This window comes from Schistocerca nitens, chromosome 1 (genome assembly GCF_023898315.1).
Source record: "Schistocerca nitens isolate TAMUIC-IGC-003100 chromosome 1, iqSchNite1.1, whole genome shotgun sequence".
In the NCBI taxonomy this organism is placed as follows: Eukaryota; Metazoa; Arthropoda; class Insecta; order Orthoptera; family Acrididae; genus Schistocerca; species Schistocerca nitens.
The window spans coordinates 745,780,855-745,794,561 of record NC_064614.1 but is presented as its reverse complement, the minus strand read 5'-3'; the positions used below and the strand labels follow the sequence as shown (position 1 = coordinate 745,794,561).

The 13,707-nt window shown below is 46.5% G+C and overlaps 1 protein-coding gene across 1 annotated transcript in view; it reads right to left on the bottom strand.

Annotated features, from left to right (window-relative positions):
• The window catches only part of LOC126260438 (cytochrome P450 3A41-like), a 278,005-nt gene extending 264,567 nt beyond the window's left edge, over positions 1 to 13,438 (bottom strand). Inside the window, exon 1 of the mRNA XM_049957769.1 lies at positions 13,211 to 13,438. Coding sequence (XP_049813726.1) covers positions 13,211 to 13,281 — 71 coding nt within the window. The 5' untranslated portion in view covers positions 13,282 to 13,438. The remainder of the gene's footprint in view (positions 1 to 13,210) is intronic.
• Between the last annotated feature and the right edge of the window lie 269 nt (positions 13,439 to 13,707).

The window sequence follows — 13,707 nt, the reverse complement described above, 5'->3', positions numbered from 1 at the left end:
GTTCTAGGATTTTCGGTAGCCCAAATTCTGCAGTTGTGGGCGTTGACAGACCCTCGGAGCGTGAAATGAGCTTCGTCGGTCCACAACACGTTACTCAACCACTCGTCATCTTCCGCCATCTTTTGAAACGCCCACACTGCAAATGCCCTCCGCTTCACTAAATCGCTAGGTAACAGTTCATGATGCCGATGGATTTTGTACGGATAGCATCGGAGGGTACGCCTCAGTGCCAACCAAACAGTAGTGTATGGAATGCCGGTGCGACGTGCGACTGCACGAGCGCTGACTGCCCCGTGCATAGACGAACCCGCTACAGTCTCCATTTCTTCCTGAATTATTTCAGCAGCATTACGCCTTGTGCTCGGTCGGCCACTACGGGCTCTATCGTCTAAACAACCCATGACTTCGAACTTCGAAATCATTCTCGCCACAGCTGCATTTGTCAACGGACCTTTACCCGTTCGAATCCCCTTCATATGGCGATAGGATCGTAACGCTGAACTAGCACATTCCCCATTCTGATAATACAGCTTCACTAAAAGCGCCTTTTCAAGTAACGTCAACATGCTGCGACTGGTGGGGCATCTGATTCTCTCTCTCGTTACAGCTCCTTTTATACACGATTGTAATGCGCAGTCACTGACGTTTTGCTGTCCAGCGCCATCTGTCGGACATTTTGAGAACTTTGTTTTTTTTTTTTTTGGTTCTAAGAAAACCCCATGTAATTCCAAGCATGTGTGTCAATTTTTACCTCTCTATCTACATTATTCCGTGGTTTACTAAGTTTTCAAATTTATACTGACTTTTTGATCACCCGGTACTTATCGTCCACCTTTCACTTCCGTACAAGGCTACACTCCATATGAATACCTTCAAGAGAACACATACATTCACGTTCGATTTTAACAAATTTTCCTTTTTCGAAAATGCTTTTCTTGCTGCTGACAATCTGCATTTTATTTCCTCCGTAGATCGGTCATCGTCACTAATTTTTCTACCCAAATGGCATCAATGATCGACTACTCTTAGTGTCTCATTTTCTAATCAAATTCTATATTGTCACGGATTCGAGGAGTGCACTGGAAAACCTGCAACGGGGCTCCACCACTAACCGCCATGTGCTCGAGGTAATTAAGTTAATCAGTGTGAAAGGCACTTCAAATCAAACAATCTAGACACCATGCCACTACTATAAGTTTACGCTATGACAGACAATGCCGTTAAGTTTCTTAAAGCCTTGATCAGATCAGGAACTCCTCAGCCTAAATCTGTGACTGGTCTGTTTCACCACACCACTGCGGACTACGTCACTGTTGCCCAGTTTCTGCAAGAAGCGGATATCCAGCTACAAGCCAGACACAAAGGTTCCAGCCTAAGAAGTTGTGATAAGTGGACTGTGTTGAATGTGTGAATATACAGAGAGTACCATGACGTTTACCTGGAATTAACGTAATTTTTAAAGCCTATATTGTGTATGGGATATTGTGTACAAACTCTGTAGTTATTCACTTCTCTGCCAAAGGTCAATAAATTATATTTTAAAAAATCTAATTGTATCATCATCGCCGGATTTAATTCTGCTACATTCCAATACCCTCACAGCCTCTTTTCAAAAAACTGGCCATTGAATTCAATTGCTCTTCATAGTCCTTTGCCGCCTCTGAGAAAATTACAATGTTGACGACTAACTTCATTTTTTGTCTCCTCCCCGAACATTAATTCACTTTCCAAATTACTCCTTGGTTTCATTTAGTGCTTGCACAATACACAGACTGAATAACATCAGGAATAGGCTACAACCCGGTCTCACGCCATTCTCAATTACGTCCTAATTGTAGCTAAGCCTTGTCTCCGCAATATCCTTTATTTCAGCGATGCTAGTACCACAACGTGTGCAGTTGGACTTCTGTGAAGTTTGGGATGTAGGTGGTGAGGTATTGGCAGAATTAAAGCTACGAGGGCAGGTCGTCAGTGGTGCTTGGATCGCTCAGTCTGTAGAGCACCTGCCCGTGAAAGGTAAAGGTCGAAGGTTCGAGTCCCGGTCTGGCACACAGTTTTAATCTGACAGGAAGTTGCAGTAACTTATCTGGTGGCCGCAAATCGAAGTATATGACTTATGAACATCCCTAAATTGTCACGCAGGAATCCCCTCCGCTCCTCCCCCTCCCCCCACATCTTAGGTATAACCAAACTATGCTTGTCTCGAGTACGTATGCGTCACAGGGATGCAAATCCATCCTTAAAACTGTATGATTCACTACTCAAGGCCAGCATGACGCAGACACTGGCAGCGCTCCGGAAGCGGGGAAATGTACGTAGGCTCGGCAGTCTTCCGGTCTGGTCGCGGAGGAAGGGAACAGACACTGTGCACTCATTCAGCCATAACAGTGTACGTACAGAGGTAGAAGGCATTCGTTTAAAAGAGTTTTCAAGGAGATGCGCTCAACCGAAACGGTACGTTCAAAACGTCAGTTTCATGGCACTTTTACTTGCAGCGCAAGTACAGTCGGAACAATGAATTATTAAATTTGTAGGTGATTTGGGACTATACAGGGGGCAAAATTTCATACACAGAGCTAGCACTTCTAGTAGCCGCAATGCTTCTTAACGTGGTTGTCAATCGATGAGGGGGTGGAGAGGAGGAGGAGGAGGAGATTGGTGTTTAACATCCAATCGACAACGAAATCATTAGTGACGGAGCACACACGCAGATTAGGGAAGGATGGGGAAGGAAATTGGCCATGCCCTTTCAAAGGAACCATTTCGGCATTTGCCTGAAGCCTTTTGGAAAATCACGGAAAACCTAAATCAGGATGGCCGGACACGCGTTTGAATCACTGTCCTCGGTTGTCAATCGAGTCCAGATGAAGATATGCTAGCAACGTCATTACAATCTGTTTCAAATGTACGACAGAGATCGTCAGTCGTAGAGCTTGGCGAATGGCAAACTGCAGGTATCTCGACAACCGATACTCAGATGTTTTCAGTGGGTGAGTGATCTAGAGAAAGACCTGGCCACGGCTACATGCGACACTCACTCTATCGACATAGGTCAGGGCATCACGGACAAAATTACGTCCGCCGCTATCTTATTGAAAGATAACGGCACAGAATTCTAAGATGCGGCAGAGCCACCGGCATTAACACGTCAGAGATGTAACGGCTGCTGTCCACATAACAGGCTAAGCGAACAACAGGCGATCGTATAGCGTACCCAGTGTCTCGCCGTCCCATCACGCCAGTGATGGTTGCATATGACGATGACGAATGCAGTCTGGCAATATTCTTTCTCCTTGTAGCCTCCACACTGTGATGCCGCACACACACACACACACACCAGTAGTGCCATCCCCATGTCAAGTGTTGTCTTTTGGCGCACCAGTGTTGTCGACCTTTCTCTGCTGTCTCATCAAGGGAAGCAGCAACAAATAACATCGTAATGGCAGTCCGTGGCGCTTCGGACGTCGTCGAACTGCTATCTTCTACGATCAACAGGTGCACACCGCACGTCTCCTACCAGTGTGCTGAGCGTCTTGGGCTCGTGCCCCCTGCATTCAACTAGAAGACAGCAAGCAGCAAATTATTAGCCGCTAAAACGCCCAAACGTTCGTAACATTCTCGGATGTCAAGCTCACAATAAAAAGTAAATGAAGAGAGAGAATTGGGACCTACCTCGTGATTATTGGGACGCTGTAGACACTGGAGGAAGGTTTCATGAATCGTTCCCAAATGTGCAGGATTGTCTAAAAATCAAACATATAAAGCTAACAAGAGGGTTGATGCACTTCTTAACCGTTCATGAGCCTTGTCCTGCTTATGTTTGCAGTAAGTGAAAAGGACCATTACAGAGTGTGAATGTAAGGTATAGGGCACTGAAAACGTTGTGTCTGAGTGACCTGCATAGGCCCTCTATACTCTAAGACAGAAAATGGACCACCAAAGAATCATCCGAATGGGCTCTAAATCGGTAGATGTGACGTACATGTACTGACAAACAATTACAGTTTCAGAAAAATTTAATGATTTTTTTCACAGGAACGAGCTTCACAAATTCATAAAGTCAATAACGGCTTGGTCCACCTCTGACCCTTGTGCAAGCAGTTATTCGGCTTGACATTGATTGGTAGAGTTGTTGGATGTCTTCCTGAGGTACACCATGCCAAATTCTGCCCAATCGTTGCGTTAGACCGTCAAGATCCCGAGATGGTCGGAGGGCCCTCCCCGTAATGCTCTAAATATTCTTAATTGGGTATAGATCCGGCAACCTTGCTGGCCAACGTAGGGTTTGGCAAGCACGAAGACAAACTGTGCAAACTCTCGTCTTTGCGGAGAGGGGGGGGGGGCATTATCTTGCAGAAGTGGAAGCCAAGGATGGCTTGCCATGAAGTGCAAGGAAACTGGTCGTAGAATTTCGTCGACGTATCGCTGTGCTGCAAGGATGTAGCAGATAACAACCAAAGAGATCCTGCTGTGGTAAGACATGACACTGCAGACCACCCATTACTCCTGGTTGTCGGGCCGTATGGGGTGCGATAGTCAGGTTGGTATCCCACGGCTGTGTGTGGCGTCTCCAGCCTGGAGCAGGACCCTCCAAGCATCTCGGGTTTTGACGACCTAATGCACCAAATGGAAAGAATTTGGCACGATATCCTTCAGCAGGACGTCCAACGACTTTATCAATGAATGCCAAGCCAAATAACTGCTTGCGAAAGGGACAGAGGTAGGCCAATGCGTTACTGGCTTGCTCAGTTTGAGAAACTCTTCCTCTTCAATAAATCATGCCCTTTTTCTGGCATTGGACTAATTTGTATGTCAGCACATGTACATCTCATCTACTGGTTTCTGTGTCATTTGGATAATTCCTTCCTGTTTTTGTCTTATAGTGTACTTAGACGCGGCTGCACAGTCACGACAGGCAGTTGCATCGGGAAATGTAAGTGACCTGCTTAGAGATCAGACTCAATTTGCCATTCTGAAAAGACTCCTCCAGGCAATCTCATTGAAAGCGTGTAACGATTTTGTAAACACCTGGCTTCACAGCGCACCTCTCAGTCCGCTGCGGAGTGAATTCGGATACCGCCCAGGTCGGTGCCTTTGGGATACGCTAACTAAAATTTCATCCTTATTTTCACAACAGAAGGAAGCCATTTGTGCAGATTAAGAATGGTATTTTTTGCGCACGCCTGATTTACCGGAACTTTTCTGGCGGATATCGCTACACAGCATGGTTATAGGATGTGCACGTGCACGTTGTCGCTATCCTTCAGACTTTGAGAAAGATCGAGTTATTGGGATGAGAGACACAGGTGCATCGTACCGATAGGTCGCAAAGGCAGATAGCTGTAGTGCAATTTCTACAGAACGAGTGGTGAAGAGACAGATCCAGGACAACAGAGCGACACGAAGAGTGGACAGGATTCCTTTTTGAAGGACTCCACCGTGAGAAGATCGTCCGATTGTTCGACTGGCTCTGACGAATTGACGGATGACAACAGTTGAAATCAGGGCAGAAGTTACAGGCAGGGTGTCCTCACGAGCCGTCAGGTGTAGAGTACTAGAAGCAGGGTTCCGACATCGAGTTGCCATACGTCGCTTGCTACTGACCCCGTATCAGAGACAACAGACGCTGGCATGGTGCAGAGCAGATTCAACTGGAAGGCAGTGGCATTCTGTGGCGTTCAGCTACGAGTCTCGCGTCTGTTTGTGATGGTCAGTTAGACACCCGCGTGTCCGCAGTCGGCCTGCTGATCAGTGGAAGTGAGATCCACATCTCTGCGCCTCCTGGAATCATGGTGTGAGGAACATTAACTAACAATAACACTGATTTCCTAATTGTTAAATGGAGGCTGGATTCCCGGCTGTATGTTATACATGACGAGGATAAAAAATAGCGTGTTCCAGCAGGATAATGCAAGGCCCCATACTGCAGTTCATACTACAAATGCTTTGAAGAACGTACGGATACTTGACTGGCCTTATCGGTCCGCTGATTTGTCACCCACAGGGCATGCCTGGGATGCGTTGGGAAGACTTTTGCTTTCATACCAACCTCCAGTTTAAGAAGTGACACAGAATATATTTAAGCGCATGGCAAGAATTTCCTGAAGATCACATTCGGAAAGTATTTGCTTCCACACTCATGGGCGTCACACCTCATACACACGATGGAGGTCATCAGTTCCGAATGGAATGGAAACGATTTAATCTCCACAAAGTTCGATAAATATCGGTCTGCAACTTTATGGTCCGACTGTTTTCAGTTCCGTATGTGCAACAGCTTGCACAGAGGCGTCCTCCCCACGCTCCGCCCTTACATGCAACGGGAGAACCTCTAATATATTCCACAACAAAAAGTACCCTCTGCCACACACTTCACGGTGATTCGCCGAGTATAGGTGAATCGAACTGTTATGACCTTTTGCCTCGTACATGGTGCAATAATAGTATCTACTGAGAGTTAGCTTTCCGCCGTTGCACTGACAGACTAATATCGCACAAGGAGGTTAGGAGCTGAGTGGTGCGACCAACCCGTGGCGAGCCCCTTGCCTTGAGTCAGCTGTGCCCACTGGAGGGTAGCCATATACGTACCCAGCCACGCCACGCCTAGCGCAGCCGAGCAGGTGTACGCCTGTTTGCCCGCATAACCAAGTGGCCGGCACTGTGTCATCACCTCTTGCAAGTGGTGACATCACCACAAACACGGTCTGCTCCACAAGCTCTTCTCAGTAACTTTTGAGCTCTATTTCTAAATTACACAATTCCAGTCATTTAAGTGTGAAACACTTTAGCAATTTCAAACGATGTGTTGCTGCGGGAAACGAACCCAGCCCCCTGCGCGCACACGTACATCAAATCTACCAGCACTATACGCGCACTGTAAGACTCTCGGCGAGATGTTTGGTAGGATTAGGTAAATCGATACAAATCTGTGTTAATCGATATTGATAGCTTTCCTATCGCTACCAACTTCAGAGTACAATACTGTGCCTAATGGTCAAACATGATAACACATAATACGATCTCAAACTCAAATACGCACAACCTTTTCCTGACTTTCAGTTTCGTGAGTTACTTATGGTTTCGTGAACATAAATTCGCTACCGCCCTGCTGCACCCGAACTCCACAGGGATTCTTGTGCTTACAGTCTACATCTATATACATACTCCGGAGTCCACCATACGGTGCGTGGCGGAGGGTACCTCGTACCACAACTAGCATCTTCTCTCCCTGTTCCACTTCCAAACAGAACGAGCGAAAAATGATTGCCTATATGCCTCTGTACGAGCCCTAATCTCTCTTATCTTTGTGGTCTCTCCGCGAAATATAAGTTGGCGGCAGTAAAATTGTACTGCAGTCAGCCTCAAATGTTGGTTCTCTAAATTTCCTCAGTAGCGATTCACGAAAAGAACGCCTCCTTTCCTCCAGAGACTCCCACCCGAGTTCCTGAAGCATTTCCGTAACACTCGCGTGATGATCAAACCTACCAGTGACAAATCTAGCAGCCCGCCTCTGAATTGCTTCTATGTCCTCCCTCAATCCGACCTGATAGGGATCCCAAACGCTCGAGCAGTACTTACGAATAGGTCGTATTAGTGTTTTATAAGCGGTCTCCTTTACAGATGAACGACTATCCGCCATCCCCACAATTGCCATTAATGCTTATCCCACTTCACATCGCTCTGCAATGTAACGCCCAAATATTTAATCGACGTGACTGTGTCAAGCGGTGCACTACTAATGGAGTATTCAAACATTACAGGATTCTTTTTCCTATTCACCTGCATTAACTTACATTTATCTATATTTAGAGTTAGGTGCCATTCGCCATTCTTTACACCAATCACAAATCCTGTCCAGTCCGTCGCTGAACTATCATGGCTGTGAGAAATTAGGAGGTGGATACTAGCTTTATAAAGCCTGTGGCATGTAGCCTACGAAACAACAAAAGTTAAGCGTTGTGATCCCAGTTCGGCTTGCAGTTTCCACCCATCCAGGACTTTCATAACTAGGGACACGGCTGTACAGAAAAAGATTTATAAAACGACGAAATTCTTCAGCGTGTTACAATGAATACACAGTCAATCTGCTGTCACAGAACCATAGGAATGAGATTCCCGTTCTTCATAATACAAACTTCCACTGTTCGGCAAAGCTATGTGTTTTCTTCTCGACTGCCTTAAGTTACCGATCCTTATAAAACGAGCTACCACAACAGCTGTATCCCACAGTTAACTGTGCTATTCTGGCCGAGTAAAGTTTCTGTTTGACTTTCCATTCACGTAACATCAGTTTGCATCAACGCAAAGACAAAAGATTATTATGTTAACTAGCGTGACGACTAGCACATTATGTAGAAGAGACACACACTAAGGTCTGGACAAAGATCGGAGAGGAAATCAGCTGCATTCTTTTCAACTGAATGGCGATAGCTCAACATTCACCCAAGTAAAACTTGTTATACCCCATGCAAGAAACCACAAGCGTTATCAATATGGTGAGCAAATGTAGGAATTGCGCACTGGTGGATATGATTTACAGTCACATTTCTCCGACACATTATGCAGTGTTAAGTGTGATACTATGTCGGGAAGTATTGTACCTGCCGACATCAGTAGTCACAGAAAGGCAGGCACGAAACACTCGCCGGCCGTTGTGACCGTGCGGTTCTAGGCGCTTCAGTCCGGAACTGCGCTGCTGCTACGGTCGCAGGTTCGAATCCTGCCTCGGGCATGGATGTGTGTGATGTCCTTAGGTTAGTTAGGTTTAAGTAGTTCTAAGTTCTAGGGGACTGATGACCTTAGATGTTAAGTCCCATAGTCCTCAGAGCCATTTGAACCATTTTTTGAACTTCAAACTCATTGCAGTTGTATTCCTACAATTATTGTCTATATTTATTCCCGAAACCTGCATCGCGATTTATAGTTGCCCGAGGAACGTGGTAAAAAAAGTACGTGAAAACTTTATGAATTTATTTATGCATGATACAAAATGGTTCAAATGGCTCTGAGCACTATGGGACTTAACTTCCGAGGTCATCAGTCCCCTAGAACTTAGAACTACTTACACCTAACTAACCTAAGAACATCACACACATCCATGTCCGAGGCAGGATTCGAACCTGCGACCGTAGCGGTCGCGCGGTTCCAGACTAAAGCGCCTAGAACCGCATGGCCACTGCGGCCGGCTAAATGCAGCAACACATGCATCAGAAAAGTTTGTAACTGTTAGAACTATAAAAATGTCCTACAGTTCCCTCATAGCAGAAGGCGTGGCGATTGACTTCTAACGACAAGGCACGTATTTTATGAATAAAACTCAATCGAATGTCTGTATTCCGTATCGGAAATGAAATCTAATACCTAATATGTCTGTCTGTCGGTTTTTCGGAAATAAAACCTAAAAGCCAAAATACAGAGAGTCGACGGGCACTTATCCGTAAAAATATATATTTCTTTCACTGCCTGTGTACCACATGAAACCATTAAGGATTCGTTAAGTGCTTCATTTCTTGCACCTCTATTGCTATACTCCTCGCACTATGTGTGTCCCACAAACATCTGCAGTCTTCGAACTTTTACAGAAAGTCTGTCATCAAAGTTCTGTCCGCCTGACACTCCAAGTCATCTTAGCCATATTTGAACAGCGTTTAATCTCTTTGCGCAATGAGAAATGACGGAATTGTCGACGGGCGGCCGGCACGGCACTGCTATAGATGACACGTTCTGTTGGGCAAATGGGGTGGCGGGGGGTAGGGAGGGGCAATCTGTTATCATGTGATCATACCCAACCGGCCGCCTGGCATGATATGGAGGGATAGGGGCAGGGAGCGGGGCTGATAAAACAAACGAGTCTCTAAATGGGTTCAGCAGCATTTTCAAGTTTTTCATCGACTACGCTGTTCTCGACAGGAAAATAACGAAGCCGGAGTTAGTACGGAAGGCTTGGATAGCGAAACTTCCTGGCATATTAAAACTGTGAATCGGAATCTGGAAATTTGCTTGCCTCCGGATAATGATCATCCCGACTGAGGTATCCGTGCACGACTAACAGCCCTACTTTTACCGGTACCTCTCTCCTGTTCTCGAAAATCCGCAGAAGCCCACACAGCTTTCAAGGCTCAAGGCTAACAGGTATGGAAGGAAGGAAGTATACCACGTTCCTAGTCCGAGTTAAGTTCGGCACACAGTTTTCATCTGCCAGGAAGTTTAAAAACAACGCACACTTTGTTACAGAGCGGACGATTCGTTCCGGTCTTATAGATGGCGATCTTAGTGTACTGAAGGGCGATTCTCATTCAAATGAATAAGTGCAATATAATATCCACGAGCACGTGAAATAACCAGAAAGTGAAGGGCAATTCTCATTCAAATGAATAAGTGCAATAGACTATAATAACCACGAGCACACGAAAGAACCAGAAAGTGTCCGGTTGCAACGTGACAACTATCTGCAGCAAATCACGTCGTTTAATTATCCAGGATTAACATCACAAAGCAACGTGAAGAGACGCCTGATCGTGAAGTTAGTAGCAGTGGAAGTAAAAGTGAGTCGTGAATTTTGATGGGAGTGTTCCGAACAAATCGAAGTATCTGTTAAGGGTAGTTTATAGAAGAATCTGGTACGACATATGCTAGAGCATTTAGGTACCTTATCAAGATGGTCTACCACAAAACGTCTAAGTATTTACCGAATTAGGTGGAGCAACGATTAAGACACTGGACTCTCATTCTGCAGCGCGGCAGTTCTAATCCTCGTTAGACCATCCTCAAAAATATTCAAATGTGTGTGAAATCTTATGGGACTTAACTGCGAAAGTCATCAGTCCCTAAGCTTACACACTACTTATCTAAATTATCCTAAGAACACACACACACACACACAACCACACACACACACACACACACACAAACACACACACACACACACCCATGCCCCAGGGAGGATTCGAACCTCCGCCGGGACCATCCGCACAATCGATGACTGCAGCGCCCTAGATGGCTCGGCTAATTGACCATCCTCATTTAAAAAAATGGCTCTGAGCACTATGGGACTTAACATCTGTGGTCATCAGTCCCCTAGAACTTAGAACTACTTAAACCTAACTAACCTAAGGACATCACACACATCCATGCCCGAGGCAGGAATCGAACCTGCGACCGTAGCAGTCGCGCGGTTCCGGACTGAACGCCTGGAACCGCTAGGCCACCGCGGCCGGCCCATCCTCATTTAAGTTTCCTGTGATTTCCCAAGAATGCTTGAGGCGAGTAGCGGGATGGTTCTTTTCACAAAGATTTCGCTAATTTCCTTTTTCGCCTTGTGTTCCGTGTGCAATGACACCGTCGTCAAAAGCACGTTAAAACCTAATCTTCATTCCTCCACGTTGGAAGCTAGGTTTGTTACAAGTCGGTATAGCACATACTGCTGTCTCTGAGGACGTGTTTAAGGAGACCAAACATATAAGGTCATCACATCACTATTCATCTCCCCCCCCCCGCAAACGGAATCAGAGCGACCCGTCAGTCTTGTGTATTGAGGAAACGCTATGTGAAAATGTGAGAACGTTTTTTAAATGTTTGTGTAGCGTGTACCTTAGGCGGAGCGTGGGTACTAGCCCAGTGTGTGAGAAACCGTCTCATCAGCCTCAGTCGTCAACCCTCGAAGCGCATTCAATACGGGTCAGGCTCCTCTTCCCTTGTTCTGAAAAAGCCGGCTATCCTGGCAAGTATACCACATACTATAGTGAGTAGAAGTTACGTAGTGGCCCTCTCGCATTTTCGTAGTTTATGGGCGCTGTATATACATAACGTGCACTAAAATTTAAGTTAATGACTTGACTATCATATAAAATAGATTTTGTTAATTAACCCTGCACTTTTAGTTTCCATAAGGAAAAGTGCATTAAATCTGGTTGAATGAGTTAAAGATGGCACGAATGTACACATTATCTTATGCTACAGAAGTTTTCTTACCTAATCTTTTATATCGGAATCTCATTCGTTGGCTTTTGCAGCTCAGAAGCAAATTGTCGCCTGCCAAACTGACCTACACGTTTTTATTTCAATTTATTGGTCTTCCGGACATAGCCATGCTGCTATCTCAACAGTGAATTGTGAGTTACAACCATAAGATCGTAAGGACAACAACACCTAGCCCTTGAGTGGAGTAAATTTCGACCCGGCCGGGAACCGAAGCCAAGCCCCTTCGGTTTGCAATTGGCCGTACTGAACGCGCAGCTACCGAGGCGGAGATAACCTATAAATTGTGAGATACGCTACGGATATCCTCCTATCACACCACAATCAAGAGTCGGTAAGGGGGGGGGGGGGGGGCTGTATCATACTCTATCCCAAAAGTGTATCAGATATGCTCTGTGAAGTGAAATAGGTGTTGTTACGAGAAAGCTGACGACGCTGTTAGGTAAATTTAGAAAGCCGGCCGGAGTGACCGAGCGGTTCTAGGCGCTACAGTCTGGAACCGCGCGGCCGCTACGGTCGCAGGTTCGAATCCTACCTCAGGCATGGATGTGTGTGATGTCCTTAGGTTAGTTAGGTGTAAGTAGTTCTAAGTTCTAGGGGACTGATGACCTCAGAAGTTAAGTCCCCCTGATTTAGGTTTTCCGTGATTTCCCTAAATCGCTTCAGGCAAATGCCAGGATGGTTCCTTTGAAAGGGCACGGCCGATTTCCTTCCCAATCCTTCCTTAACCCGAGCATGAGCTCCGTCTCTAATGACCTCGTTGTCGACGGGACGTTAAACACTAACCACCACAGTTAAGTCCCAAAGTTAAGTAGTTCTAAGTTCTAGGGGACTGGTGACCTCAGAAGTTAAGTCCAATAGTGCTCAGAGCCATTTGAACCATTTTGAAATTTTGAAAACCGCTACTGGTGGTAACTGAGCAACAAGTCTACTACCTCTGTCGTGACATGATACTTGTAAAGGGCTCTCAGAGATGCGTACAGCACAAAGTCTTTTTCTCTCGCTCCACCACACGGAACGTATATTTGCAATAAAGTTCCCTCCACCAGGTGTTTATTTGCCTTATCCACTAGAGCTCCCTCTCCGGAGTATTTATTTACTGCTGGAAGCTGTTACTTTTAACTGGCACGTTATCGATGTTACAGGGAATCGAACCAGAAACCTCGGTGCCTTGTGCCCAGGCTCCGTCCCCGCAGTGCGGCACAGATGACGTCATTGTGTCTGTGGGACTTACCTGTAGACAGCAGCGAGAGCGACAGCTGCCAGCGCCGCGAGGACGCAGAACGCGGTCAGAAAGTCCACCATGGTGCTGTAGAGCAGAGCTGTCTGCAGCTGCAGTCCGTATTCTGCTGCGCCGGCGGGGCTCAACTGAATGGGCCGCTCGGTGCAGCCACAGGTCTGGAGCGGCGCGGTGGGCGCGGCTGGAGGCGGCGGGGTGGGGGCAGCGGGGCGCACCCCTCCCCTCCCCTACCACCCCCAGACGCAGCTCGCCTTGCAGTGCGCGCGGCGCATTCCTGTCTGCTGGAAATAGACGCCGACGCCCCCGTCGCCTCCTAGTCTATTCTGGAGGAACACCGAGTCCCCTGGAGTCCTTGCTCGCTCGCCGGCGTGTTCCGCAGCAAATGAGTACTGCTGCACTCTGCCGCCGATATCTCTGCCGTAATAACAACTTTGCGGACAATTATAAACTGCAGTCCCTAGCTGCGTTTTTTGCCTGTATGTGACGCAGAG